Here is a 26,515-nt window from a genome sequence, read left to right as displayed (position 1 = left end):
TTCAAAAGTCTTCTTCATAAATTTCTACAATTGTGGGTTTTTTTTGTGGGATTGTGAAGCAATGGTGTGTACTCATGCATCAGCCAACTCCAGGCTGTGTCATTCAGGCAATATATGGTTTACTGATGCTGCTGCTGGGCCTGGGTCTGTGAATTTCAAATTTTCTCATAGGTAGCACCCGCTATCCAAAAATCTTCTTTATAAATTTCTACAATTGTTGTGTTTTTTTGAGGGGATTGTGAAGCCCTGGTGTGTACTCATGCATCAGTCAACTCCAGGCTGTGTCATTCAGGCAATATATAGGTAGCACCCGCTGTCCTAAATATTCTTAAATTTAAAAAAAAAAATGGTTGTTTTTTCTTTGGGATTCTGAAGCCCTGGTGTGTACTCAATGCTGCTTCCTGCTGCACTCTGTCAGCCCGTTGGTCCTGTGACAGTGTGCTACTCCGCATCCACATCCTCCACTGTGTCTTAAGCCTCCACTGCCCAGACAAGTCTCAGTGGCCCTTCAGCATACCATGTGTGCAGGTCACGGCGGTGTCAAGCTGTTCTTCACATGGTTTGCCTTGGCGAAAAGTCTTGGAAACAATGGCAGGTCAGGGCAATGGAAAGTTTGCGCCTAAATCTCACGGCCACATGAGCCCTGTGGGGGCTTGTTGGATTTGGTCCTTCGTACCCACACACTGGGGTCCGGGACACTGAAAGTTTGTTTTAAATTTCAAATCAAAAAATGATGGCGCTGCTGGGCCTGGGTCTGGGAATTTAAAATGTTCTCATAGGTAGTACCCGCTATCCAAAATCTTTTAAAAAAATGTATAACATTGTTGTGTTTTTTGGGGGGGATTGTGAAGCCCTGGTGTGTACTCATGCATCAGCCAACTCCAGGCTGTGTCATTCAGGCAATATATGGGTTACTGATGCTGCTGTGGGGTATGGGTCTGGGGATTTCAAATTTTCTCATAGGTAGCACCCGCTATCCAAAATCTTCGGTTTAAATTTCTTAATTCATCTTTTAATCTTAGGGATTGTGAAGGCCTAGTGCCTACTCATGCTGCTGGCAACTCCGGGCTGTGTCATTCATCCACTATATGGTCTCCTCATGCTGACAACATGTTCATGCTGTGTCATTCAGCCACTATATGGTGTCCTCATGCTGCCAACACCTCCACGCTGTGTCATTCAGCCACTATATGATGTCCTCATGCTTCAGCCTCATCCCAGCTGTGTCATTCAGCCACTAAATGGTCTCCTCATGCTGCAAACACGTCCACGTTGTGTCATTCATCCACTATATGGTGTCCTCATGCTTCCAACACCTCCACGCTATATCATTCAGTCACTATATGGTCTCCTGACACTGATGCCACCACCAGGCTCTGTAATTGTGCTGCTGTGCGGCAGTGATTCTAAAAGCGATGCCGGTAATCTGCATGTTATTCTGAATAACAGTATTATTTCACTAACCCAGCACACTCCATATGCGTTTTTGAACACAACAAAGTGTTCTATACCCCTATAGAGGCTGAATGTAGGCTAGAAATAGCCTTTTTAATATAGATTCGCCGCGAAAAAATTCAGAGCAAAACAAACTTTTCGAAAAATTCGGCGAATCGTCCGAATCAAATTTTTGAAAAGTTCGCTCATCTCTACCCGCTGCACTAAACACCCCCTCTGATGGCACACTACTAGCCGGGAAGGACAGCATTTCCAGGGCAAACTCTGCTAGTTGTGGCCATAAATCAGGTTTGGCTGCCCAGAAGTCCAGCAGATCTTCAAGGTTTGTTGGCATGACCATGTTAAGGTAACATAGTAACATAGTAACATAGTTCATAAGGTTGAAAAAAGACCGGAGTCCATAAAGTTCAACCTATAACCCTAATAAGTCCCTATTGAGGTGAGTTTATCCAGACGAAGGCAAAAAAAACTCATACTAGAGGTAAAAATTCCTTTCCGACTCCAAATATGGCAGTCAGAATAAATCCCTGGATCAACCTTCTGTCCCTATAAATCTAGTATACATAATCAGCAATGTTATTACTCTCCAAAAATGCATCCAGCCCCTTTTTGAACTCTATTACAGAGTTAACCATGACCACCTCCTCCAGGAGAGAATTCCACAGTGTCACTGCTCTTACAGTAAAGAACTCCCATCTGTGCTGGTGTAGAAACCTTCTTTCCTCTAGACATACAGGATGCCCCCTTGTTATTGATACAGTCCTGGGTATAAATAGATCATGGGAGAGATCTCTGTACTGTCCCCTGATATATTTATACATAGTTATTAGGTCTCCCCTAAGCCTTCTTTTTTTTAAACTAAATAACCCTAATTCTGATAATCTTTCTTGGTACTGTAGTCCTCCCATTCCCCGTATTACTCTGGTTACCCGTCTTTGAACCCTCTCCAGCTCCTCTATATCTTTCTTGTACACTGGTGCCCAGTACTGTACACAGTATTCTATGTGTAATCTGACTAGTGATTAGAGCAGCGGTAGAATTATTTCCTTGTCGTGGGCATCTATGCCCCTATTGATGCACCCCATGATTTTATTAGCCTTGGAAGCAGCTGCCCGACACTGGTCACTACAGCTAAATTTACTATTAACTAAGACTCCTAAGTCCTTTTCCATGTCAGTCGTCCCAAGTGTTCTCCCATTTAATACATAATTCCAGCCTGGATTTTTCTTCCCCATGTGCATTACCTTACATTTTTCAATGTTGAACTTCCTCTACCACTTCCCAGCCCAAACCTCCAACATATCCAGATCCATTTGTAACAGTGTACTGTCCTCTAATGTTTTTACCTCTTTACAGAGTTTAGTGTCATCTGCAAAGATTGCTACTTTACCATTCAACCCCTCTGCAAGGTCATTAATGAATATATTAAATAGGACAGGACCCAAGATGGACCCCTGTGGTACCCCACTAGTAACAGTCACCCAATCAGAATAAGTACCATTAATAACCACCCTCTGTTTCCTATCATTGAGCCAGTTACTTACCCACTTGCACACATTCTCCCCCAGCCCAAACCTTCTCATTTTATGCACCAACCTTTTATGTGGAATCGTATCAAATGCTTTTGAAAAATCCAGATATACGACATCCAGCGATTGCCCCTGGTCCAGTCTGGAGCTCACCTCCTCGTAAAAGCTGTTCAAGTTAGTTTGACAGGACCGATACCTCATAAACCCATGCTGATACAGGGTCATACATTTATTGTTATCAAGATATTTCAAAATAGCATCTCTTAGGAAACCCTCAAACAATTTACATACAACCGAGGTTAAACTAACAGGTCTATAATTCCCGGGGTCACCTTTTGACCCCTTCTTAAATATTGGCACCACATTTGAAATGTGCCAGTCCTGGGGAACAGTCCCTGTCACTATAGAGTCCCTGAATATTAAAAATAGGGGTCTGCCTATTACATTACTTAATTCCTTTAGAACATGGGGATGAATGCCATCTGGACCTGGTGATTTGTCTATTTTGATTTTTTGTAGGTGGCACTGTACTTCTTCCTGGGTTAGACAGGTGACCTGTACTGGGGAATTTACCTTATCACACTGTATTTCACCTGGCATTTCATTTTACTCGGTGAATACAGTGGAGAAGAATTTGTTTAATATATTTGCTTTTTCCTGATCCCCGTTTATAATTTCTTCCTCATCCTTTTTTAAAGGGCCCACACTTTCATTTTTTACCTTTTTGCTATTTATAAAGTTAAAGAACATTTTGGGGTTAGTTTTACTCTCCTTGGCAATGAGTCTTTCTGTCTCTATTTTTGCAGCTTTTATCTGTTTTTTTTATACATATTTTACATTTTTCTCTATAGCTTTTTAATGCTTCTTCACTGCTGTCTTGTTCTAGTAATTTAAATGCTTTATTTTTGTCATTTATTGCACCCTCAACATTTTTTATTCATCCATATTGGTTTTCTTTCATTTCTGACCCTTTTATTCCCATAAAGTATATACATATTACAGTGAAAATTTAATATATTTTTAAAAGTCTCCCATTTTGTGTCAGTATTTTTTTTTGAGGACATTATCCCATTTTATATTGTTAAGGGCTTCTCTGAGTTGATCGAACTTTGCCTTGTTTTTGTGGCCCCTCGTGAGATTTCCTTATTGAAGAACAAGTTATAATGTATTATATTATGAACACTATTTCCTAGGTGTCCATCTACTTGCACATTAATTACTCTGTCAGGTACGTTGGTTAATATTAAGTCTAGTAGGGCACCCCCTCTGGTAGGGCCCTGCACCATTTGGGACGGATAATTGTCTTTAGCTAAAGTCAGAAACCTGTTTCCTTTATGAGATTCACAGGTCTCAGTCTACCAGTTTATATCAGGATAAAATCCTCCACTATTATCACATCATTTTGATTTGCTGCCTTGTTTATTTGCCTCAATAATTGATCACCTGGCGCTTCCATAATGTTATGTGGCTTATAGCAAACCCCTATCAGCATTTTTTTTTTACCTCCATATATTTCTACCCATAATGACTCCACATTATCGTTTCCCTCCCAAATATCCTCCAGCAGTGCGCCTTCAAATTGGACTTTACATAAAGACAGACTTCTCCCCCTTTCTATTTTGTCTGATCCTTCCTGAATAGATTATAACCCTGTATGTTGACCGTCCAGTCACAGCTATCGTCCAACCAAGTCTCTGTTATACCTATGTCTTAATCCCCCTCAGAAATTTTTAACTCCAGTTCATCAGTTTTATTGGACAGACTTCTGGCATTAGTCAACATGTACTTCAATGGTCTATGTTTTTTTTCCTATTATGCCTATCCCTATTAACTATTCTAACCCCTCCCTCCGCTCCATCCCCAGGTACATTATTAATTCCCCCCTCTATCTACACTATCTTCCCCCTCTATGTTGTAGGTTCCCTCCCCCAGTCCCTTGTTTAAACACTCCTCCACCCTTCTAGCCATCTTCTCCCCAAGCACAGCTGCACCCTCCCCATTGAGGTGCAGCCCGTCCCTACGGTAGAGCCGGTAACCGACAGCGAAGGCGGCCCAGTTCTCCATGAACCCAAACCCCTCCTTCCTACCCCAGCTTCTGAGCCACTTGTTTACCTCCCTAATCTCCCACTGCCTCTCTGGTGTGACTCATGGTACAGGTAATATTTCAGAAAATACTACCTTGGAGTTCGTTGCCTTATAATCTTGCAGCCTAAGTCCCTGAAATAATTTTTAAGGACACTCCACCTACCTCTTACTTTGCCATTGGTGCCAATATGTACCATGACTGCTGGGTCTTCTCCTAATAATTGAGTCCCCCAGTACCTGTCTGGCCTGCTCTGCACTCATCCCTCCCTCCTTACTGGAGCAGACACCCCCCTGGCATCAGAGGCAGAGTTCTGCTGCAGGTATGCCACCACCTGCTGAATCAGGTCCTGCTCCATGTCTACCTGCTGCTGATGCGTTCCTTCACTATGAGGGGGAGGAAAGGTACTCATCAGTGACTGTAAACTCAGGCTGCTGCTGATGGAGCTGTTACTGCTCCTGCCACCCCACCCCTCCCCAGCAGCCTTGGCAGTGGAAGGTGAGCGCAGAGTGGCACGCCACAGATGTAGGTATGGAGTATGCACAGATGAGGGCAGAAAAATGCTCTACAGTACACTTAAAAAAGTATCTGAGTACAACACCAGCTGATGAGTACTTTTTGCTGTCCTTTCACAGTATGTAGGCCCATGACAGATTAACAGGTAAAAAATAGTACAGTACTTAGTATGTACATATGCGGTATGTAGAAATGAGCAAACTTTTCAAAAATTCGATTTGGCTGTTTTGCCGAATTTTCCCCAAAATTTGTTCCGATCCAAATTTATTTGCGACGAAACTATATTAAAAACGGTTATTTCTGGCCTACAGAGAGCCTCAATAGGGCTATAGAACACTTTGCTGTGTTCTAACACGCATATGGAGTGTGCTGGGGTAGTGAAATAATACTGTTATTCAGGTTACCGGCATCACTTTTAGAATCGCTGCCGCAAAGCGGCACAATGACAGAGCCTGGAGGTGGCATCAGTATGAGGAGACCATATAGTGGCTAAATGACTCAGCGTAGAGGTTTTGGCAGCATGAGGAGACCATATAGTGGCTGAATGGCAAAGCCAAGAGTTGGCACCAGCATAAGTAGACACTAGGCCTTCACAATCCCTAAGATTAAAAGATGAATTCAGAAATGTAAACCGAAGATTTTGGATAGCTAGTGCTACATACCATAACAACATTTTTATTCCAAGACCCAGGTCCAGCAGCGGTATCAGTAAACCATATATTGGCTGAATGACATAGCCTGGAGTTGACTGAAGCATGACGAGACCCCAGGGCTTCACAATCCCCAAGAAAAAACACAAGAATTTTTTTAATTTAAAATGAAGAATTTGGATAGCTTGCGCTATCTACCATAACAACATTTTTATTCCCAGACCCCGGCCCAGCAGCAGTATCAGTAAACCATATATTGCCTGAATGACACAGCCTGGAGTTGACTGAAGCCTGAGGAGACCCCAGGGCTTCACAATCCCCCCCAAAAAAACACAAGATTTTTTTTATTTTAAAATGAAGAATTTGGATAGCTAGTGCTACCTACCATAACAAAAATTTTATTCCCAGACCCAGGCCCAGCAGCGGTATCAGTAATCCATATATTGTCTGAATGACACAGCCTGGAGTTGGCTGAAGCATGAGGAAACCATTGAAATGTATGATTTTTTTTTATTTAAATTTAAGAATTTGAAATTTAATTTAATGATTCTGAAATTGAAACTTTTAACTCCCAAGTTTTAGTGTCCCGGACCCCGGCGTGTGGGTACAATGGGCCAAATCTAACAAGCCCCCACAGGGCTCATGTGGCCGTGAGATGTAGGCGCAGTGTCTCCAATGCCCTGACCAGCCATTGTTTCCAACACTTTTCGCCAAGGCAAACCATGTGAAGAACAGCGTGACACCGCCATGCCCTGTACACATGGTATGCTGAAGGGCCACTGAGAGTCTGAGACTTGTCCGGGCAGTGGAGGCTGAGGACATGGTGGAGGAGTCGAACACTGTCACAGGACCAACGGACTGACAGAGTGGAGCAGGAAGCAGCATGAGTACACAAGAGGGGTTCACAACCCCTAAAAGTAAAAGGTGAATGTTGAAATCTCTATTGAAGATGCATGTTAGGTAGTGCTACCATCCAAAAATTTAAGGCCCAAGCCCAGAAGCATCAGTAGGCCAAGTAGTTCCTGAAAGACACAGTCAGGAAAAGCATCAGCAGAACACAAGAGGATTTCATAACCTCTAAGCTTGAAAGATCAATATTGAAATCTCAATTAAGCAAGTATGTAAGCTAATGCAAAACATCCATAAATGTAAGGCCCAAGCCCTGAAGCATCAGTAAGCCAAGTAGTTCCTGAAAGACACAGGAGCAGTCAGGAGCAGGCATCAGAAGTACCTAAGAGGGTTTCACAACCCCTTACATTGAAATATCAATGTTGAAATTTCTATCAACCATGTATTTAGCTCCTGCTAAACATCCAATAATGTAAGGCCCAAGCCCAGAAGCATCTATAAGCCAAGTAGTTCCTGAAACACACAGTAAGGAGCAGGCATCAGCAGTACCCGAGAGGCTTTCATAACCCCCTACATTGCACGATCAATATTGAAATTTAAATTAAGCATGAATGTAGCGAGTGCAAACATCCAAAAATTAAAGGCCAGAAGCATCAGTGAGGCAAGTAGTTCCTGAAAGAAACAGGATCAGTCAGGAGCAGGCATTCGCAGTACCCAAGAGGGTTTCATAACCCCTTACATTTAAAGATCGATGTTGAAATTTGCATTAAGCATAAGGTGGAGAGCCATAAGTGATCCCGCTGACGAATTTTGACAATTCGGGGGTCACTACGCAAGAAACTGAGCATGCATCGTGCCATTTGCGCCAGTGACTCAGTGGGACTCCCTGCCTCCATCTCCACTGCATACTGCCACCATGTGTCTGGGTCTCGCCTTCCTCATAATAACCCTCTAGCTCTTCTAGCTGATCATGCTCCTCCTCTACTGTCCAATGATTAGAAATACCACCCATCTCATCCCACCTAAACTGTGCTCCATTGCCGTGACCAGCCATCATTTCAATCATTTGTTGTAGGCAATGTAGGAGTGGAATTACGTGGTTCATCCCGTAATCTAGGCGACTTACAAATAATGTGGCTTCCTCAAAGGGCCTCAGCAAACGGCAGGTGTCACGTATGAGTTGCCACTGGTTCACATTGAAGTTACACATGGTAGTACCCCTATCTGCTTGGATCATCAAGAAATCGGTGATGGCTTTTCTTTGTTCGTATACTCTGTCCAACATATGGAGGGTGGAATTCTAACGTGTGGCAACATCACAAATAAGAGTATGTTGTGGTATACCGTTCTGACGCTGCAGCTCAAGGAGGGTGTGCTTTGCGGTGTACAAGTGGCTGAAGTGCATGCACAGTTTCCTTCCCATTGTTAGGATGTCTTGCAAATGGGGTGAAGACTTCAGGAACTGCTTGACAACCAGATTAAACACGTGTGCCATGCAGGGCGCATGTTTCACACTTCCTTGTCACAGCGCGGACACAATGTTCTTCCCGTTGTTGGTCACCATGGTTCCCATTTCCAGATTTCGTGGAGTAAGCCATACTCAGATTTCTTGATGAATGAATTTTAGCAGTTCCTCCCCTGTGTGACTCCATTCACCAAGACAAACCATGTGAAGAACAGCATTACACCGCCGTGCCCTACACACATGGTACGATGAAGGGCCACTGAGATTTTTAAGTGCAGTGGAGGCCGAGGACACGGAGGAGGATGAGGAGGCGGAGTCTCACACTGTCACAGGACCAACTGCCTGAGAGCGAGAGCGTGGAGGAGGAAGCGGTGTGACCTGTCCAAGTTGCTGTTGTGGCTGTGCAGGAACCACATTTACCCATTGGGCCGTAAAAGACATGTATTGTCCCTGCCCGTAGTTACAGCTCCACACGTCGGCGCTGCCGTGCACTTTTGAACACACCGACAGGCTCAAGGACTGGCCCACCTTCTCTTGTACAAACTTATGCAGGGCTGGTACTGCCTTATTCGCAAATAAATGACGGCTTGGGACTCTCCACCTCGGCTCGGCACAAGCCATCAATTCTCTGAAAGGTGCAGAGTCCACCACTTGAAAAGGGAGGGACTGCAGCACCAGCAACTTAGACAGGAGTACATTCAACTTCTGCATCGTTGGATGAGTGGGCGCATACTGTTGTCTCTTGGACATGAATTCGCCGATGGATTGTTGGCGGAATGGCTGACTAAAAGTGGGAGAAGCAGGAGCATCTGGAGCTACAGAAGGAGGGTTTGACACACAGCTCCCTTCTCCTGAGGTGGTGAAGCCTTGGCTGGCTGAAGGAGGGAGCGGATGGCCACTGGGTGATGCAGCAGGCTGGACCACTACATCGGCGTCACAGTTCTCCCATGCCGCTTTATGTTGGCAAAGCATGTGTTGACGCAGGGACGTGGTGCCGAAATTTGGACTCTGGCCATGCTTCACTTTCTGCCGACATATCTTGCATGTGGCTACGTGAACCTCCTCCGGATGCCTGATGGAAAACTGCAACACCACCGAGTAGCTGATTTTCCCACCTGCAGTCCGCACTTATTGACTGCTACTGGCGCCGTCTCGAGGAACCCATGTTCCACTACCTCCCAGAAAGGTAGGCTGCCGCGAAGCAGGTGGTCTCCCCCGGGCATGTTTGGCTCTAGAATTTTCACCTGCCACCATGCTAACTGCCAACCATGCTACCCTCCTTGATGGCTCAGCTGCTGCCTCAAGGGTAACCTGCAACTCTCTTCTCCTGATGATGATGAAGCCCCTTCTGCACCCGGTTCCCAATTACGATCGGCTTCATCATCATCATCATCATCAACAAGTGTCTGCTTGTCACTGATGTCTTCCTCAGGTTCCCCAACAGTGTCTGCTTCAGGACCCTGAACCCTGGCAACCCCGCCTCCCACGTCACTCTCCTCATCACTACTTGGCCGCCTAGCGGAGCAAGCGGCAGATGTCTCCTCCCCTTCTTGGCAGGGCAGTAGCTGCTGGCTGTCCTCTATTGGATCGTCCTCAGTGAATAGTGGAGCTGAACCCACAGCATAAGATACTTCTGTAGGAGAGGGAACATCATAGGACAGATGAAATGGGAGGGCAGGGACTGCTCCTGGGCCATGCCAACTGAGGGTTGTGGAAAAGAGATAAAAGAGACAGGGAGAGGATAGCGCCTCGCGTAATTCAGTGGGATAATCCCGGTCCGCAACCCCAGTGTTAGTGGTACTCACCTGGGGTATGGCTTGATATGTGCATATCTCCCCTCCGTGTGGGGTCAGATGGTCTCTGGCTGCAGCCTGCAGGATCCAGCCGGGTCCTCGATGAGAGATCGGCAATAGACTTGTGGAATGGTGCAAAAATTGCAAAAAAAAATGGTCTGCGGTGGCGCTGCCTTGTAGAGAACGGAATGAAGCTTCAGTCTTATAATTAAAATCTCATTTATTGAAACATAAACTGAGATGTGTAAATGCAAAACGCGTTTCGAGGGTAAGTTCCCCCTTTCTCAATTGCAAGAATTATATTAGAAGGTACATACAGTCAGGCGCCATTTATATAAGGAAAAAAGGCGCAAAAAACAAAAACTCTGTACTGCCCACAAAGGGGCGTTTTCAATAAAATTCAACATTGACTGTTAAAATTGCATATGATCAGTTTTCTACACATATTATGCAAAGACATATATAAAAAAGCAATGCGGGTATAAAAAAACATGTAGTTGCGCAAAATTATGTTAATATTCTATATATTTGTAATCTTTTATGAGCGTGCGATGTATTACAGTGTATAAGTCCAGAAAACAGGGTTGGACTTTGGGTTAACCAAGACGAGGTTAACCCAAAGTCCTCGTCTTGGTTAACCCAAAGTCCAACCCTGTTTTCTGGACTTATACACTGTAATACATCGCACGCTCATAAAAGATTACAAATATATAGAATATTAACATAATTTTGCGCAACTACATGTTTTTTATACCCGCATTGTTTTTTTTATATGTCTTTGCATAATATGTGTAGAAAACTGATCATATGCAATTTTAACAGTCAATGTTGAATTTTATTGAAAACGCCCCTTTGTGGGCAGTACAGAGTTTTTGTTTTTTCGCCTTTTCAACTGAGGGTTGTGTCTGAGAAACCCATGAACTGTTGACTCTGGGTGTCAGATGTCACTTGTGATGAAGTGGATGAGCGTGTTAACGGCATCGACGGCAGATGGGTTGCTGGTCGAGACACGATAGCTAACTGATAACGGGAGCTCAGGCCTCTAGCTGCGACTCCTCCTGCCAATCGACCCTAGTCTGCTGCAACCTCTGCCTGAAGTATTTAGGCCTCTGCCACTCCTCTGTGCACGTCCTTGCACTTCTCTGCCTGACATACTTAGTGCGTATATGAGGGTATTATAATACGCTTCACTTCTCTTTAAACAGTATTTGTCTAGAACAGCAGCTGATTACTTTTGGCTGTCCTGTCACAGTATGTAGGCCCTTGACATATTAACAGGTACAAAATGGTACACTACTTAGATGTAGTGTTGGTCTCGAATATTCGCAATGCGAATTTTATTCGCGAATATCGCATATACGCGAATTCACGAATATTCGCGAATATAGCACAATATATTTTTAGCACTATATATTTTTTTTTTCACAATACACATAACAGTGATCACCACTCTCTGCTTCCAGCTTGTGTGGTGTAAAGAAGTCTCTAATACTACTGTGTGAGACTGGCGTGCGAATTTTCACATATGAGAAAATTAAACGCGAATATTACGAATATGTGAATTTAGCGAATATATGACGAATATTCGTCCATATATTCACGAAAAATATCGCAAATTCGAATATGGCCTATGCCGCTCAACACTACTTGGATGTGCGTATGTGGTATTCACGTATGAGGGGAAAAAATGCGCAACAGTACACTTGGATAACGTATTTTCGTAAAACACCAGCTGGTGATTACTTTTGCCTGGACTTTCCCAGTATCTAGACTTGTTACAGATTTACAGATACAAAATAGTAGTCTGCTTTGATGTAGGTATGTGGTGTGCACTTATGAGGGCAGAAAATGTGCTACAATGAGCCTAAAAACTCAGTATTTTTGTAAAACACCAGCCAGTGAGTACTATTATTTGGACTTTCACAATATGTAGGCGCTTGACAGATTAACAGGTACAAAATGGTACACTTATTAGATGTACGCATGTGGTATGCACGTATGAGGGCAAAAAAAATGTGCAACAATATGCCAAAAAACTCAGTATTGTTGCTTGGATTTTCACAGTATATAGGCCTTTTACAGATTAACAGGTACAAAATGGTACACTAATTAGATGTATGTATGTGGTATGCACTGATGAGGGCAGAAAAATACGCTACAATGAGCCTAAAAACTCTGTAATTTTTGTAAAACACCAGCTGGTGAGTACTATTATTTGAACTTTCACAGTATGTAGGCCTTTCACAGATTAACAGGTACAAATTGGTACACTAATTTGATGCATGTATGCGGTATGCACTGATGAGGGCAGAAAAATGCGCTACAATGAGCCTAAAAACTCTGTAATTTTTGTAAAACACCAGCCGGTGATTACTTTTGCCAGGACTTTCCCAGTATCTACACTTGTTACAGATAAAAAATTGTTGACTGCTTTGATGTAGGTATGTGGTATGCAAGTATGAGGGCAGACAAATGCACTACAGTCCGTTGAAAAAACATATTTTTTGAACAGCAGCAGGACACAACAGTGCAGCACCACAAATAAATAAAAAAAAACGGGGATTAAACCCTAAAATGCACTCTGTCACAAACTGTTAAGTAGACTTGTGCACAAGAAAAAATTTTGTTTTGTTTCATTTTTTCGTTTTGGAAAAAATTTTCGGTTCGGTAATATTGTCGGTTTTGATTTTTCGGATACATTAGATATTCGGGTGTTCGGTTTGATTTTTCGGATACATTCAGTATTCGGGTACATTCGGGTAAATCTTTTTATTCTTTTTTGGACTTAAGCGATTCTAAAAAGTTATGGAGATACCTTCTTTATAAAGGTACAGTAGTGATGGGAAAAAATTGTATCTAACAAAATGTATCTTTTTTATTATGAAATGTTTATTAATTTTTAAACAGGGATCAATTTATGTGAGCAGGTAAAGCACTAAAAATGTAGCCGACAATAATAAAAATGTAGTGTGCGCGTGTTTTTCAACATGTTTTTAAATTTTTTTTACGTAGTACTACTACTCCCAGCATGGAACACACTGTTCCATGATGGGAGTAGTAGTTACCTGTACTAATTGACAGATTGCCGTGGTCCCTTGCGATCCTCTTGTATAATGTATAGATGAGGCAGTCACTCTTCTATGGTCCCCTGCACTCCCGTACATATACACATATTCATATTTCCCGAAGAGCTGTGATTGGCCAGATGGTTCCAGACAATCACAGCTCTCTGTGAGAAATAGGAATATGTGTATATATACAGCGTGCAGGGGACCATAGGAGAGCGGCCGCTGCATCCATACATTATACAGGAGCATCACAGCGGGTGTCAGGAGTGATACCTGCAGTGATCTTTACTTAACTACAAGTACTACTACTCCCAACATGGGAGATGTAGTACCTGCATTAATAGACGGATCGCAGCAGGTGTCAGAAGTTACACTCGCTGAGATATGTCTATTAATGCAGGTGCTACAGCTCCGAGCATGGAGCAGAGTGTGCTCAATGTTAGGAGTAGTAGTACCTGCAGTAAGGGACAGATCCCAGCAGATGTCACTCCTCCTGAAACCAGCCACGATCCTCCTGATGTGAATGTCGGGATCAGCTGTTCTCAAGGCTACAGAGCCGGGAGAACTGCTGACGCTGAGCCGTAGGTGTACATTGTATATCTACTGCCCAGCAAGAACTTACAGTGAGCCTGCAATGTGTATACAGTATGCACATTGCTGGCTCACTTAATCCCTTGCTGAGCTGTGCGCTATGCCCAAGCCCAGCAAGGAAAGAGTTAACTTACACTGCTGGACAGTGTAGGTTAACCCTTTAGGCGGTGTGCACTGTATACAGCTATCTATAGATAGCTGTATATAGCTACATAGTTACATAGTTAGTATGGTTGAAAAAAGACATATGTCCATCAAGTTCAACCAGAGAATTGAAGGGAAGGGTGTAAGGGGATAAGGGGAAGGGATGTAGTTTTATAATTCTGCATAAGCATTAATGTTATTTTGTTCCAGGAATGTATCTAACCCTGTTTTAAAGCTATTAATTTTTCCTGCTATGACCAGTTCCTGAGGTAGACTGTTCCATAAATTCACAGTTCTTATGGTAAAGAAGGCGTGTCGCCCCTTGAGACAAAACTTTTTCTTCCCCCTCGTGCCCCCCCTCGTCCTTTTGGGGGGTTTAACCTGGAACAGTTTTTCTCCATATTTTTTGTATGGGCCATTTATATACTTATATACGTTTATCATATCCCCCCTTAAACTTCTTTTCTTAAGACTAAACAATTGTAACTCCTTTAATCGTTCCTCGTAGCTAAAATGTTCCATGCCCCATATTAGTTTAGTCGCACGTCTCTGCCCCCTTTCCAGCTCCGCAGTGTCCCTTTTATGGACAGGCGATCAAAACTGAACAGCATATTCCAGGTGAGGCCGTACCGATGCTTTATAAAGGGGGAGTATTATGTCCCTGTCCCTCGAGTCCATACCTCTTTTGATACATGACAATATCCTGCTGGCTTTGGAAGCAGCAGCCTGACATTGCATGCTATTCTGAAGTCTGTGATCTACAAGTACACCCAGATCCTTCTCTACCAGTGACTCTGCCAGTTTAATCCCCCCTAAGACATACGACGCATGCATGTTATTAGTACCCAGATGCATAACTTTACATTTATCCACATTAAACCTCATTTACCAAGTGGATGCCCAGACACTTAGTCTATCCAAGTCATCTTGTAACTTAGTTCCACAAAACCTACTTGGGGAATAAATCCCCTCAGGACAAACCCTGACTAGAAATCCCCCATAAAAATTAACTTTTAATTGTACTCATTAAAATAGTGTCCAAACTAGAAAGTTACACATCTATTGCTTCTAATTAGCAGTGGTGTTTAAAATTATCAGTACTGTATCCAGTTAATTCCTATAATTTCATACAAATGTCTGCCGTGCAGACTCTTGGTTTGTCGTTGCTGTCTAGTGTACCACGGTGCCGTGCTGCAGCTTGGGCACTCGGTGTACTACTAGAAAAGGTTTCTGGTACAGTCTGTGATTAAAACATTAATCCTCTCTTCTAAACGTTTTCGCCATTCTGAATGGCTTTCTCAAAGAAATGAGGCATTTCTTTGAGAAAGCCATTCAGAATGGCGAAAACGTTTAGAAGAGAGGATTAATGTTTTAATCACAGACTGTACCAGAAACCTTTTCTAGTAGTACACCGAGTGCCCAAGCTGCAGCACGGCACCGTGGTACACTAGACAGCAACGACAAACCAATAGTCTGCACGGCAGACATTTGTATGAAATTATAGGAATTAACTGGATACAGTACTGATAATTTTAAACACCACTGCTAATTAGAAGCAATAGATGTGTAACTTTCTAGTTTGGACACTATTTTAATGAGTACAATTAAAAGTTAATTTTTATGGGGGATTTCTAGTCAGGGTTTGTCCTGAGGGGATTTATTCCCCAAGTAGGTTTTGTGGAACTTAAATTGGCCCAGAAACCCCTAGGGGATTTATTTTGTGGCATCTTGTAACTTATGCACATCCTCTATAGACAGTATTGTGCTACAAAGCTTGGTGGCATCTGTAAAGATAGAAACAGAGCTGTTAATACCATCCTCTATATCATTGATAAATAAATTAAACAACAGCGGGCTCAGTACTGAACCTTGGGGTACACCACTAATAACCGGGGACCAATCAGAGTACGAATTATTGACCACCACTCTCTGGGTACGATCCATGAGCCAGTGTTCAATCCAGTTACAAACTAAAGTTTCCAAGCCCAAAGACCTTAACTTACCTGTCAGACGACTATGAGGGACAGTATCAAATGCTTTAGCAAAATCCAGAAACACTATATTCACAGCCATTCCTCTGTCAAGGCTTCTACTCACCTCTTCATAAAAGCAAATTAGATTGGTTTGACAACTTCCATCCTTAGTAAACCCATGCTGGCTATCTGTATAGTGTATACAGAGGACAAAGTCCGCTTACTTCCCTCGAGTCCCGGGCAGGTTCGTGTAGCTCCGCCCCTAGTGATGATGTCATTAGGGGCGGAGCTACAGAAGGGAACAAGGCTAGTTAATCTGATGCTCTGTTCACATTGTTTGTTTTGTATAATGTGAACAGACCCTTCTGGCAGTGTCTACCCAGATAGGGAGACTCCAGCTGTTGCTAAACTACAACTCCCAGCATGCCCAGACAGCCAAATGCTGTCTGTGCATGCTGGGAGTTGTAGTTTTGCACCAATTGGTGGCTCCCTGTTTGGGTAGACATTGCATCATGGGTGCTCTCCCCAGCGGACAGCGCTAAAAATGTCATAACCAATTTTTTGTGTTTTTTTTTCTTCTCGTTTCAGATCCGTGTGTGCAGAGGATTACTGCGGATTCGATGGATTATGGCGGATTATTATTATTTTTTTTTATAAAATGGTTAATGAGGGCTGTGTGGAAGTGTTTTTTTTTTTAAATAAAAGAATTTTCCCAATGTGTCTGTTTTTTTCTTATTGAATTTTCAGCTTAGTAGTGGAAGCCGGTCTTATTGACGGAATCCATTACTAAGCCAGGGCTTAGCGCTAGCCCCAACAACAGCTAGCGCTAACCCCCAATTATTACCCTGGTACTCACCGCCACAGGGGTGCCGGGAAGAGCTGGTACCAACAGGCCCGGAGATTCAAAAATGGCTCTCCTGGGCCTAGGCGTTAACAGGCTGGAGTTATTTAGGCTGGGGAGGGCCAGTAACAATGGTCCTCGCCCACCCTGGTAACATCAGGCTGTTGCAGTTTGGTTGATATTGTGCTGAGAATGAAAATACGGGGAACCCTATGCGTTTTTTTAAATTTATTTAAAAAATAAAAAAAACTTACAGGGTTCCTCGTATTTTCATTCTCAGCACAATACCAACCTAACAGCAACAGCCTGACGTTACCAGGTTGGGCGAGGACCTTTGTTACTGGCCCTCCTCAGCCTAAATAACGCCAGCCTGTTACCGCCTAGGCCCAGGAGCGCCATTTTTGATGCTCCGAGTCTGTTGGTACAGGCTCTTCCCGGCACCCCTGTGGCGGTGGGTACCGAGGTAATAATTGGAGGTTAGCGCTAGCTGTTTTTGGGGCTAGCGCAAAGCCCTGGCTTAGTAATGGATTCTGTCAATCAGACCGGTTTCCACTACTAAGCCTGAAAATTCAATAAAAAAAAACACAACACATTGGAAAAATTATTTTATTTAAAAAAAACACTCCCCCACAGCCCTCGATAACCATTTTATTAAAAAATAATAATAATAATAATAATCCGCCGTAATCCATCAAATCCGCAGCAATCCTCTGCATACACGGATCTGAAACAAGAAGAAAAAAAGGACAAAAATTGGTTATGACATTTTTGGCGCTGTCCGGTGGGGAGAGCACCGATGATGCAATGTCTACCCAAACAGGGAGCCACCAATTGGTGCAAAGCCTTTGGCTGTCTGGGCATGCTGGGAGTTGTAGTTTAGCAACAGCTAGAGTCTCCCTGTCTGGGTAGACACTGCCAGAAGGGTCTGTTCACATTATACAAAACAGACAATGTGAACAGAGCTTCAGATTAACTAGCCTTGTTCCCTTCTGTAGCTCCGCCCCTAATGACGTCATCACTAGGGGCGAAGCTACACAGAGCTGCCCGGGACTCGAGGGAAGTAAGCGAACTTCGTCTTCTGTATACACTATATACAGCTATCTATATATAGCTGTATATAGTGTATACCGCCCAAAGGGTTAACCTACACTTTCCAGCAGTGTAAGTTAACTCTTTCCTTGCTGGGCTTGCACATATCGTACAGCTCAGCAAGGGGTTAAGTGAGCCAGCAATGTGTATACTGTATACACATTGCAGGCTCACTGTAAGTTCTTGCTGGGCAGTAGATATACGATGTATACCTACGGCTCAGCGTCAGCTGTTCTCCCGGCTCTGTAGCCTTGAGAACAGCTGATCCCGACATTCACATCAGGAGGATCGCAGCGGGTGTCAGGAGAAGTGACATCCGCTGGGATCTCTCCCTTACTGCAGGTACTACTACTCCCAACATGGAGCACACTCGGCTCCATGCTGGGAGCTGTAGTACCTGCATTAATAGACATATCTCAGCGAGTGTAACTTCTGACACCGCGATCTGTCTATTAATGCAGGTACTACAGCTCCCAGCATGGAGCAGAGTATAATCCATGTTGGGAGTAGTAGTACTTGTAGTTAAGGAAAGATCACTTCGGGTATCACTCCTAACACCCGCTGTGATGCTCCTGTATAATGTATGGATGCGGCGGTCGCTCTCCTATGGTCCCCTGCACGCCATATATATACACATATTCCTATTTCTCACAGAGAGCTGTGATTGGCTGGAACCATCTGGCCAATCACAGCTTTGCGGGAAATATGAATATGTGTATATATACGTCTGTGCAGGGGACTATAGAAGAGAGGCCGCAGCATCTATACATTATACAAGAGGATTGCATGGGACCCCGGCGATCTGTCAATTAGTACAGGTACTACTACTCCCATCATCGAACAGTGTGTTCCATGCTGGGAGTAGTAGTACTATCTAAAAAATGTTTTTAAAAAAAGGGAAAAACACGCACACACTACATTTTTATTATTGTCGGTAGAGATGAGCGAACTTACAGTAAATTCGATTCGTCACGAACTTCTCGGCTCGGCAGTTGATGTCTTTTCCTGCATAAATTAGTTCAGCTTTCAGGTGCTCCCGTGGGCTGGAAAAGGTGGATACAGTCCTAGGAGACTCTTTCCTAGGACTGTATCCACCTTTTCCAGCCCACCGGAGCTCCTGAAAGCTGAACTAATTTATGCAGGAAAAGTCATCAACTGCCGAGCCGAGAAGTTCGTGACGAATTCAATTTACTGTAAGTTCGCTCATCTCTAATTGTCGGCTATGTTTTTAGTGCTTTACCCGCTCACATAAATGGATCCCTGTTTAAAAATTAATAAACATTTCATAATAAAAAAGATACATTTAGTTAGATACAATTTTTTCCATCACTACTGTATATTTTTTATTATTTTTTATTAGTATGAAATACGTTTGTTTACGGATAACAAATGCATTCGTTATTTACAGCATACATTCAGTAAATAACGAATGCATTCGTTATTTTGCTATTCGTATTATCGTGGCTATTCGGGAATGTTCAAAATATGTTTTCGTGCATTCGGATCGGTCCGAATGCCCAAAAACTGTAAAATTTGGGAAATTAGACATTCGTGCCGAAACGAATTGCACATGTCTACTGTTAAGGATGGTGTGAGCTGGTTTTTATACCCTCCACAGATTAGTATAATCAGCAGATAATTTTTTTGTGGAAAAATAGACAGAATTGTCTATCTTTCCTGCCTCCTGTGATTTAACATTCATGAAGTTGAGGAAGCTTGCTGATATGTATGAGGCAACGAAAAGCTATCTGCCCCTCTCTGATAAAATGCTGAAGAACGTGACCGGGAGGTATGGCGTAAAAATCCCTCTCATTCAGAACAAGCAATGCAATTCACTTCTCTCTGTCCACAAGGCTGATGGAAATAGCAGTTGGCAGTGGAACGCTGTGGCTTCAGCGCACAGACACGGAGTATGTCCTATGCATGCAGCGTATATGGCATAAAATGAGCAGCCATAAGATGACTGGCGATTATATACGGCTGTGACATAACAGGGGTCAATGAATGCCTCTCGCATGTGATTCAGGGTCATCCCGCCTACTTCCCTTCCTGCCGTATTTTCCCACCCTCCCATAATCCCCTGCCCCATGTATTCACATGTGGATCCACCATTTTAGGTCTCCATTAGCCTGTAACGCTGTAAAACGGAATTTAATTAAGCGAATCGCGCAATAGAATCGCGGCGATATTCGCATTCGTTGCAAATCGAATATTTCATGAAATTCGTAAAGAATTTGGGTTCATCAGCATCGATTCGCTCATCTCTAGTATGCACTGATGAGGGCAGAAAAATGCGCTACAGTACCCTTAAAAAATATATATTTTTGTAAAACACTAGCAGTACACAACAGTGCTGCAGCCAAAAAAAAGACAACACAAAATTGCACTCTGTCTTAGACTATTAGGAATGGACTGTTGGTTATTATACCATCTACAGACTAATATAACCAGTAGATGATTTTTGGTGGAACAAAGACACTGAATTGCGCTGAAAAATTATTCCTGCCTCCTCTGCTAAGGTTTATGAAGTTGCTGCAGCTTATTGAAATGTATGAGGCAACATACATTGCCCTTCTCTGTAATACTATGCAGAAGAAAGTGACTGGGAGGTTAAAGGGGTACTTTGGTGGATACTTTTTTTTTTTTTTAAACCAACTGGTGACAGAAAGTTAAACATATTTGTAAATTACTTCTATAAAAAAATCTTAATCTTTCCAGTATTTATTAACTGCTGAATACTACAGAGGAAATTATTTTCATTTTGGAACACAGTGCTCTCTGCTGACATCATGACAACAGTGTTCTCTGCTGACATCTCTATCCATTTTAGGAACTGTCCAGAGCAGCATATGTTTGCTATGGGGATTTTCTCCTACTCTGGACAGTTCTTAAAATGGACAGAGATGTTAACAGAGAGCACTGTGCCCATGATTCAGCAGAGAGCTCTGTGTTCCAAAAAGAAAATAATTTCTTCTGTAGTATTCAGCAGCTAATAAGTACTGGAAGAATTAAGATTTTTTAATAGAAGTAATTTTACACATCTGCCACCAGTTGATTTAAAAGAAAGCAAAGTTTTCCACCGGAGTACCCCTTTATGCCTGCAGTAAAAATCCTTTTCAGTGAAAAAAACAATGCTCTCCATCCACGAAAATGCTCATGTGACTAGGAGAATGTTAAACGCTGCTGGAATGCGCTTTTCTTTGCTGTAACACACACACAGGCTGTCTGTCCTATCTCTCTGCAGTGTAATGAATGAAGTAGCTGGCCGCAATATGTCTGCCAATTTTATAGTGCTGCGACATCACAGGGGTGACTGGCAACTGATAGGCTGCATCCTGCATGTGATTCAGGGTCATTCCGCCTACTTCCCTTCCCGCCTTGCCTTCCCAGCGTACCTTGCCCCATGCACTGACATGTGGATCATTTTAGATGCCCTGGAGCCTGGAACGCTGTAAGATGGAGTTTAATGAAGCGTTAGAATCGCGGCGATATTCACATTCATTGCAAATCGAATATTTCCTGAAATTCGTAACGAATTCGGGTTTGTCAGCTTCGATTCCCTCATCTCTACTCACAATATAAACTGGTGGCATGGTTCCATACTCTATATTGTAGCTGAGCAAAAGGATTTCTATAACCAATAGTCACCAATGAAAAAATGTGTATAATGTGAATTTTAAATGTATGAAATGCATATATGATTTCTTTATGGGATGGGATATGAACAATAATGTAAGTGATTGATGTAACAATAATGTAAGTGATGTAAGTAATACAGTTACAGGGTAATGGATATCAGCGGTACACTTGGAGGAGATGAGCGAAAAAAAATGAGATGAAGGATAAATGTCGACAAAATTTTAAGGAGAATCACATAGAGACTTATGTGATAACTTATACCAGTAAAATCTACAGTGTTTGGGGATCACACTAAGGTGGTACCACTCTAAGTAGAGCATAACTATATAGGTCCAATCCAAAGAGACAGGTATAGAATGATTTATATAGGATAATATAATAACACAACTAAGATAGATTAAAGAAACAAACCTACTTCTATAAATATTAAGGGGGGAAAGAGGAAAGGGGGAAATTTATACACCCCGAATCGATACCCCTATTGTGATTAATTAATATGATGAAAAGGACCTTCCTTGTATTTGATTGAGATTACTAACATTTCCTAAATGTAACACCTGATGTACCTCATCCGCTACCTAAATGCACGCTGTCTACTATGAAGCACTCACCTTAAATAGGACGATCCCGTCTGGAGCCTGTCCCTACAAATCCCTAAAAATACCATCTTTCATATGAAATCTTCCGTCTACAAATCACAATGTCCAGAAAATATATGGAGTATTTAAACAATTTCCCAATTTAACCCCTTAACAATGTGAGATGTAAATGTATGTCCTAGTGCTCTGGACCTTAACACACCAGGAAGTACATTTATGTTCTATACATGATGCGAGCACCAGAATTGTTGTGCGGCAGGTCCCGGCTACGATCAGCAGCCAAGGACCCGCCGGTAATGGCGGACATCAACGATCGCACTGATGTCCGTCATTAACCCCTCAGATGCCGTGATCAACACAGATCACGGTATCTGCGGCAATGTGGGCATTAAATTGGATGATTGGATTGCCCGTGGCGCTGATGCAGGGATCCAATCATCTAAAATGGCAGACGGAGGTCCCCTCACCTGCTTCTGTCCATCTCCTGGGGTCCTCTGCTCTTGTCTAAATTCGAGCAGACCAGAGCAGAAGATGACCGATAACCCTAATCAGTGCTATGCTGTACGCATAGCACTGAACAGTATAAGCAATCAAATGAATGCTATAAATATTCCCCTATGGGGGACATAAAAAGTGTAAAAAAAAATTGTACATTTGCTTCTTTTTTGTCACATCATATTCCAAAAAAAGCCAATAAAAAAACTAACATTATATCACATGTATGCAATCGTGGTACCAATAAAAACTACTGATCACGGTGCAAAAAATAAGCCCTCATACATCCCTGTATACTAAATAATTAGAGAGTTATAGGTGGTCAAAATAGGGCAGTATTAAACATCCTTTTTTTTTATAAAAAAAAAGTTTTTTTTTTTTTTAAAACAGCACAATACTAGAAAAGTATGTTATCATGGATATCATTTTAATCGTATTAACCTACAGAATAAAGAAAACATCATTTTTTTAAGTGTACAGCGTAAGAGCAAAACCCTTCAAAATGTGCAAAATTGCAGTTTTCATTTCAATTTCCCACACAAATAATATTTGTTTTTCTTTTGCCATACATTTTCTGGTAAAATAAAAGCTTTCATTACAAAGTACAATTGGTCACACACAAAATAAGCCCTCATATGGGTCTGTGGATGAAAATATAAAATAATTACTTATGATTTTTAGAATGCGAGGAGGAAAAAACTAAAAATGCAAAAATAAAATTTCCAGTGTCCTTAAGGCCAAAATGGGCTGTGTCCTAAGGGGTTAAGCCTAGGAATACTGCTGTCAAAAATTGTACCTGAAGGAAGAAAGGAAGGAAGGAAGGGAAGAGGACCCCATGATGGAAAAAAAGGGAAGGCAATGACTCAATAATTAGAAATAAACTACCCTACAAATATCTTATGGCGAAGTAAAACCAATTGATAACAGACACGCATTTATACTCTCATATCAGGTTAAGGGGTAGAAATAAAATACACTTAGAAAAGACATAAAATCATAAAAAGCATGTATCGGAGAGGTGATAACTTAAATAACTGCCCTTGGGTACATTCTATTTAGAAACTGATTTTGTAAGATCTTAGCTTGAACAAAGGATCTTGCCTGATTCATGTTAACATAACGTGAGTTTTCCCCCGTTGCTGGCAGACAATCTTGTTCACTTATGGATGACGACACTGCCAGCCATAATGCATACGCTCTCTGATGCTACACTGGAAAGTAGACAATACAGAACACCCATGGAAAACTGGGCAAGTTTTGGAAAATGGTCTAATCTGGTGACCCAGAAGTCCACAAAGTCTGTGCTCATGGTTTCTTTCAGATAAATGACTAATTTAAGTATGCATGAAACTAGTTGTTGCTGCTCCTGCCTCTTACAGGGGTAGTGCTGACAGAGAAAGTGGTGCAGAGAGTATACCCTCATTTGGCAGGTATTTGCAGCTCGAAATTTGTGGCAAGCTGGCTGTGTACTTCTCCCTATAAAAATCCAATTTAACCCATCTGTCGGAAGGTGAAAAAAAAAATCCCTATTCTTGCTTTATAATGAGGGTCTTAGATGTGGCTTTCCAGCACACCCCCTTGTGACATCACACCACACCTCCTTCAGTCATGTCTATGGGAGGGGGCGTGAGGGGGGGGACGATAAGACATCTTATCCCCTATCCTTTGGATAGGGATACGATGTCAATGGGCGGAGTACACCTTTAAGTGAAATCAGTTTGAATACCTTTTGACCTTTTTGATTTAACAGTAATTTACACATTTAAATAATTTGTTCTTTATTTTGCTTTTAAGGTACAAACAGAAATAAAAAAAACTTGGACTAGATGGAATCTTGCATTTGACTGGAAAAGCACAACACACTGTGGTAACTTCAGGTATGGTTCAGTTCTGACAAATATGACCCACAGCACTAGCAGTCACTCACAAATGGTAGCAAGCTCTCGTATGGTATTGATCTCCAGCAAAGTCAGTAGAAGTGTTGGCAAACCAATCGAAGGACATATGAATTTGCCTGGTTATGTTAGAAGTAATTCAGATCAAGAATGTTTACCTCAGTGGATCCAAGAAGAGGCCAATGAGGATGATGAGAAACAGGTCGATGATATATCTTTAAAGGAGACATTACGGCCACTACAAATGAACACAAAGGCAGAGATCAACAGAAATCATCTGGAAGAAACGCTATAATTAAAGGTTTCAAAATGACTCAAGGGATATTTTACTTAAGACTTGTACTTTGCCTCCTTTTTTATGTTGTTATTATTTTTGCAGATAGTGTCTAACGTTTGTAAATTGTTAGACGTGTCCTGCATAGACTGGGATTAGGCACAATTACAATTGCTTAAACTGGAAAATAAAAAGAGAGTAAAATAAAGACAAACCTGCTTTAAATATGACAATCTTTTCTCTGACTACAATTATACATCTGGGTTAGCAATGCTGTATTTTCATTGCTTAAAATAAAATGCTGAATTAAATGTTAAATCATTCCAATTACAAACATATTTTATATAATAGAAATAGAGAAATGTCTGCAGATATATGAGCACAACAAATAACTGAATACTTATATTCTGCTTAGATAGAACTGTTTTAATAGAGACAAGACAGATAATAATCATTCATTTCCCATCTATGCTGGGCAGAAGATCAATGTGGCAACCTGTTGCAGAGAACATTCAGGAAGACAACATCATCTCTCTACTGTGCCTGTTATTGCCATGTAGACTGAGAAAACACACTGGTATCATTTTGACAGTGTTACCACAGAATTATATTCCCCTTCTTTTACTCCTAGGTGCTCACATCTAGTTCACATTTTATGCATGTAACACACCTATACTGTATTTTTTTTTTTTTTTCATTATAAAATTTGCTACTTCACATTAAGCTTAGCATAATGGTTTTTTGTGAATATATGTCTTCTTATCTTTCAAAAAATTAGAAGAATAAAATTGTATTGCTTTGTACATTGCATTAACAGTATAAACATTATTGTATTCCTTATATGTGATGAATGAGGGCTTGATCACATGATACTTCCCAGCTAATTTCTATACTAGAAACTTCTAGAATGCTGTGAAAAAGTCTTTAGTGCAGGGGTTTAGTCTTTAGGGCAGGGGTCCAAACCAGTCTAGGTCTTGCTTTTGCTAGAGCAATATCTCCTAGCTCTGCTTCTGCTAGACATACTTATGTCAAAGTGTAATCCTGTCTGCAACCTTCACAAGTTAAGGCTTCCTACGAGCAAGAAATTGAACTGTTCCAGTACACACTGTGAAGTCAAAGTGCTCAAGTCTTTAGCTCCATGAAGTTGTTTCATCTTAACCAGAGGACAATTAACTGAGCAAAGGTCCCTCTGCATACATTAAACTCTTTAGTGACCTATGGTGTTGTGGGACTTAACATGCCACGGAATTTTGTCTGCACACTCCCTACAAACTGCACAATGTAGCACATTACTGCGAGTAAAAAGTACAAGTATTTTACCACAGTAAGCCAATCTGTGTAGGCCTTCCACAGTAGATAACAAGCCAATTGGACGATATTCTGTCTATATCCTGTCTGCAACTACATCTATATTAGTGACAATACAGGTGACAATAGAGTTACAAAAAGCTAAATCTGATCTAAAGATATGGTCAGCAAAAAGTTAATTCAACCTATTCTCAATAACTTAAAAATAAACTTTTAGGCTTGCAGATAGCAATAAAAAAGAGACAAATTTGTCAAAAAT

General features: G+C 41.9%; 1 protein-coding gene across 3 annotated transcripts in view; it reads left to right on the top strand.

The window, feature by feature from the left end:
- Positions 1 to 25,581, top strand: part of PTH2R (parathyroid hormone 2 receptor) — a 525,422-nt gene extending 499,841 nt beyond the window's left edge. For all 3 annotated transcript variants that reach the window (XM_056535219.1, XM_056535218.1, XM_056535217.1), the window contains one exon: positions 24,574 to 25,581. In XM_056535219.1, coding sequence (XP_056391194.1) covers positions 24,574 to 24,969 — 396 coding nt within the window. In that variant the 3' untranslated portion in view covers positions 24,970 to 25,581. The remainder of the gene's footprint in view (positions 1 to 24,573) is intronic.
- The last annotated feature ends 934 nt before the right edge of the window (positions 25,582 to 26,515 follow it).

Source organism: Hyla sarda, chromosome 8 (genome assembly GCF_029499605.1).
Source record: "Hyla sarda isolate aHylSar1 chromosome 8, aHylSar1.hap1, whole genome shotgun sequence".
Lineage (NCBI taxonomy): Eukaryota > Metazoa > Chordata > Amphibia > Anura > Hylidae > Hyla > Hyla sarda.
Note: the sequence above shows the minus strand (reverse complement) of the source record. Positions and strands in the feature narration are given on the sequence as shown.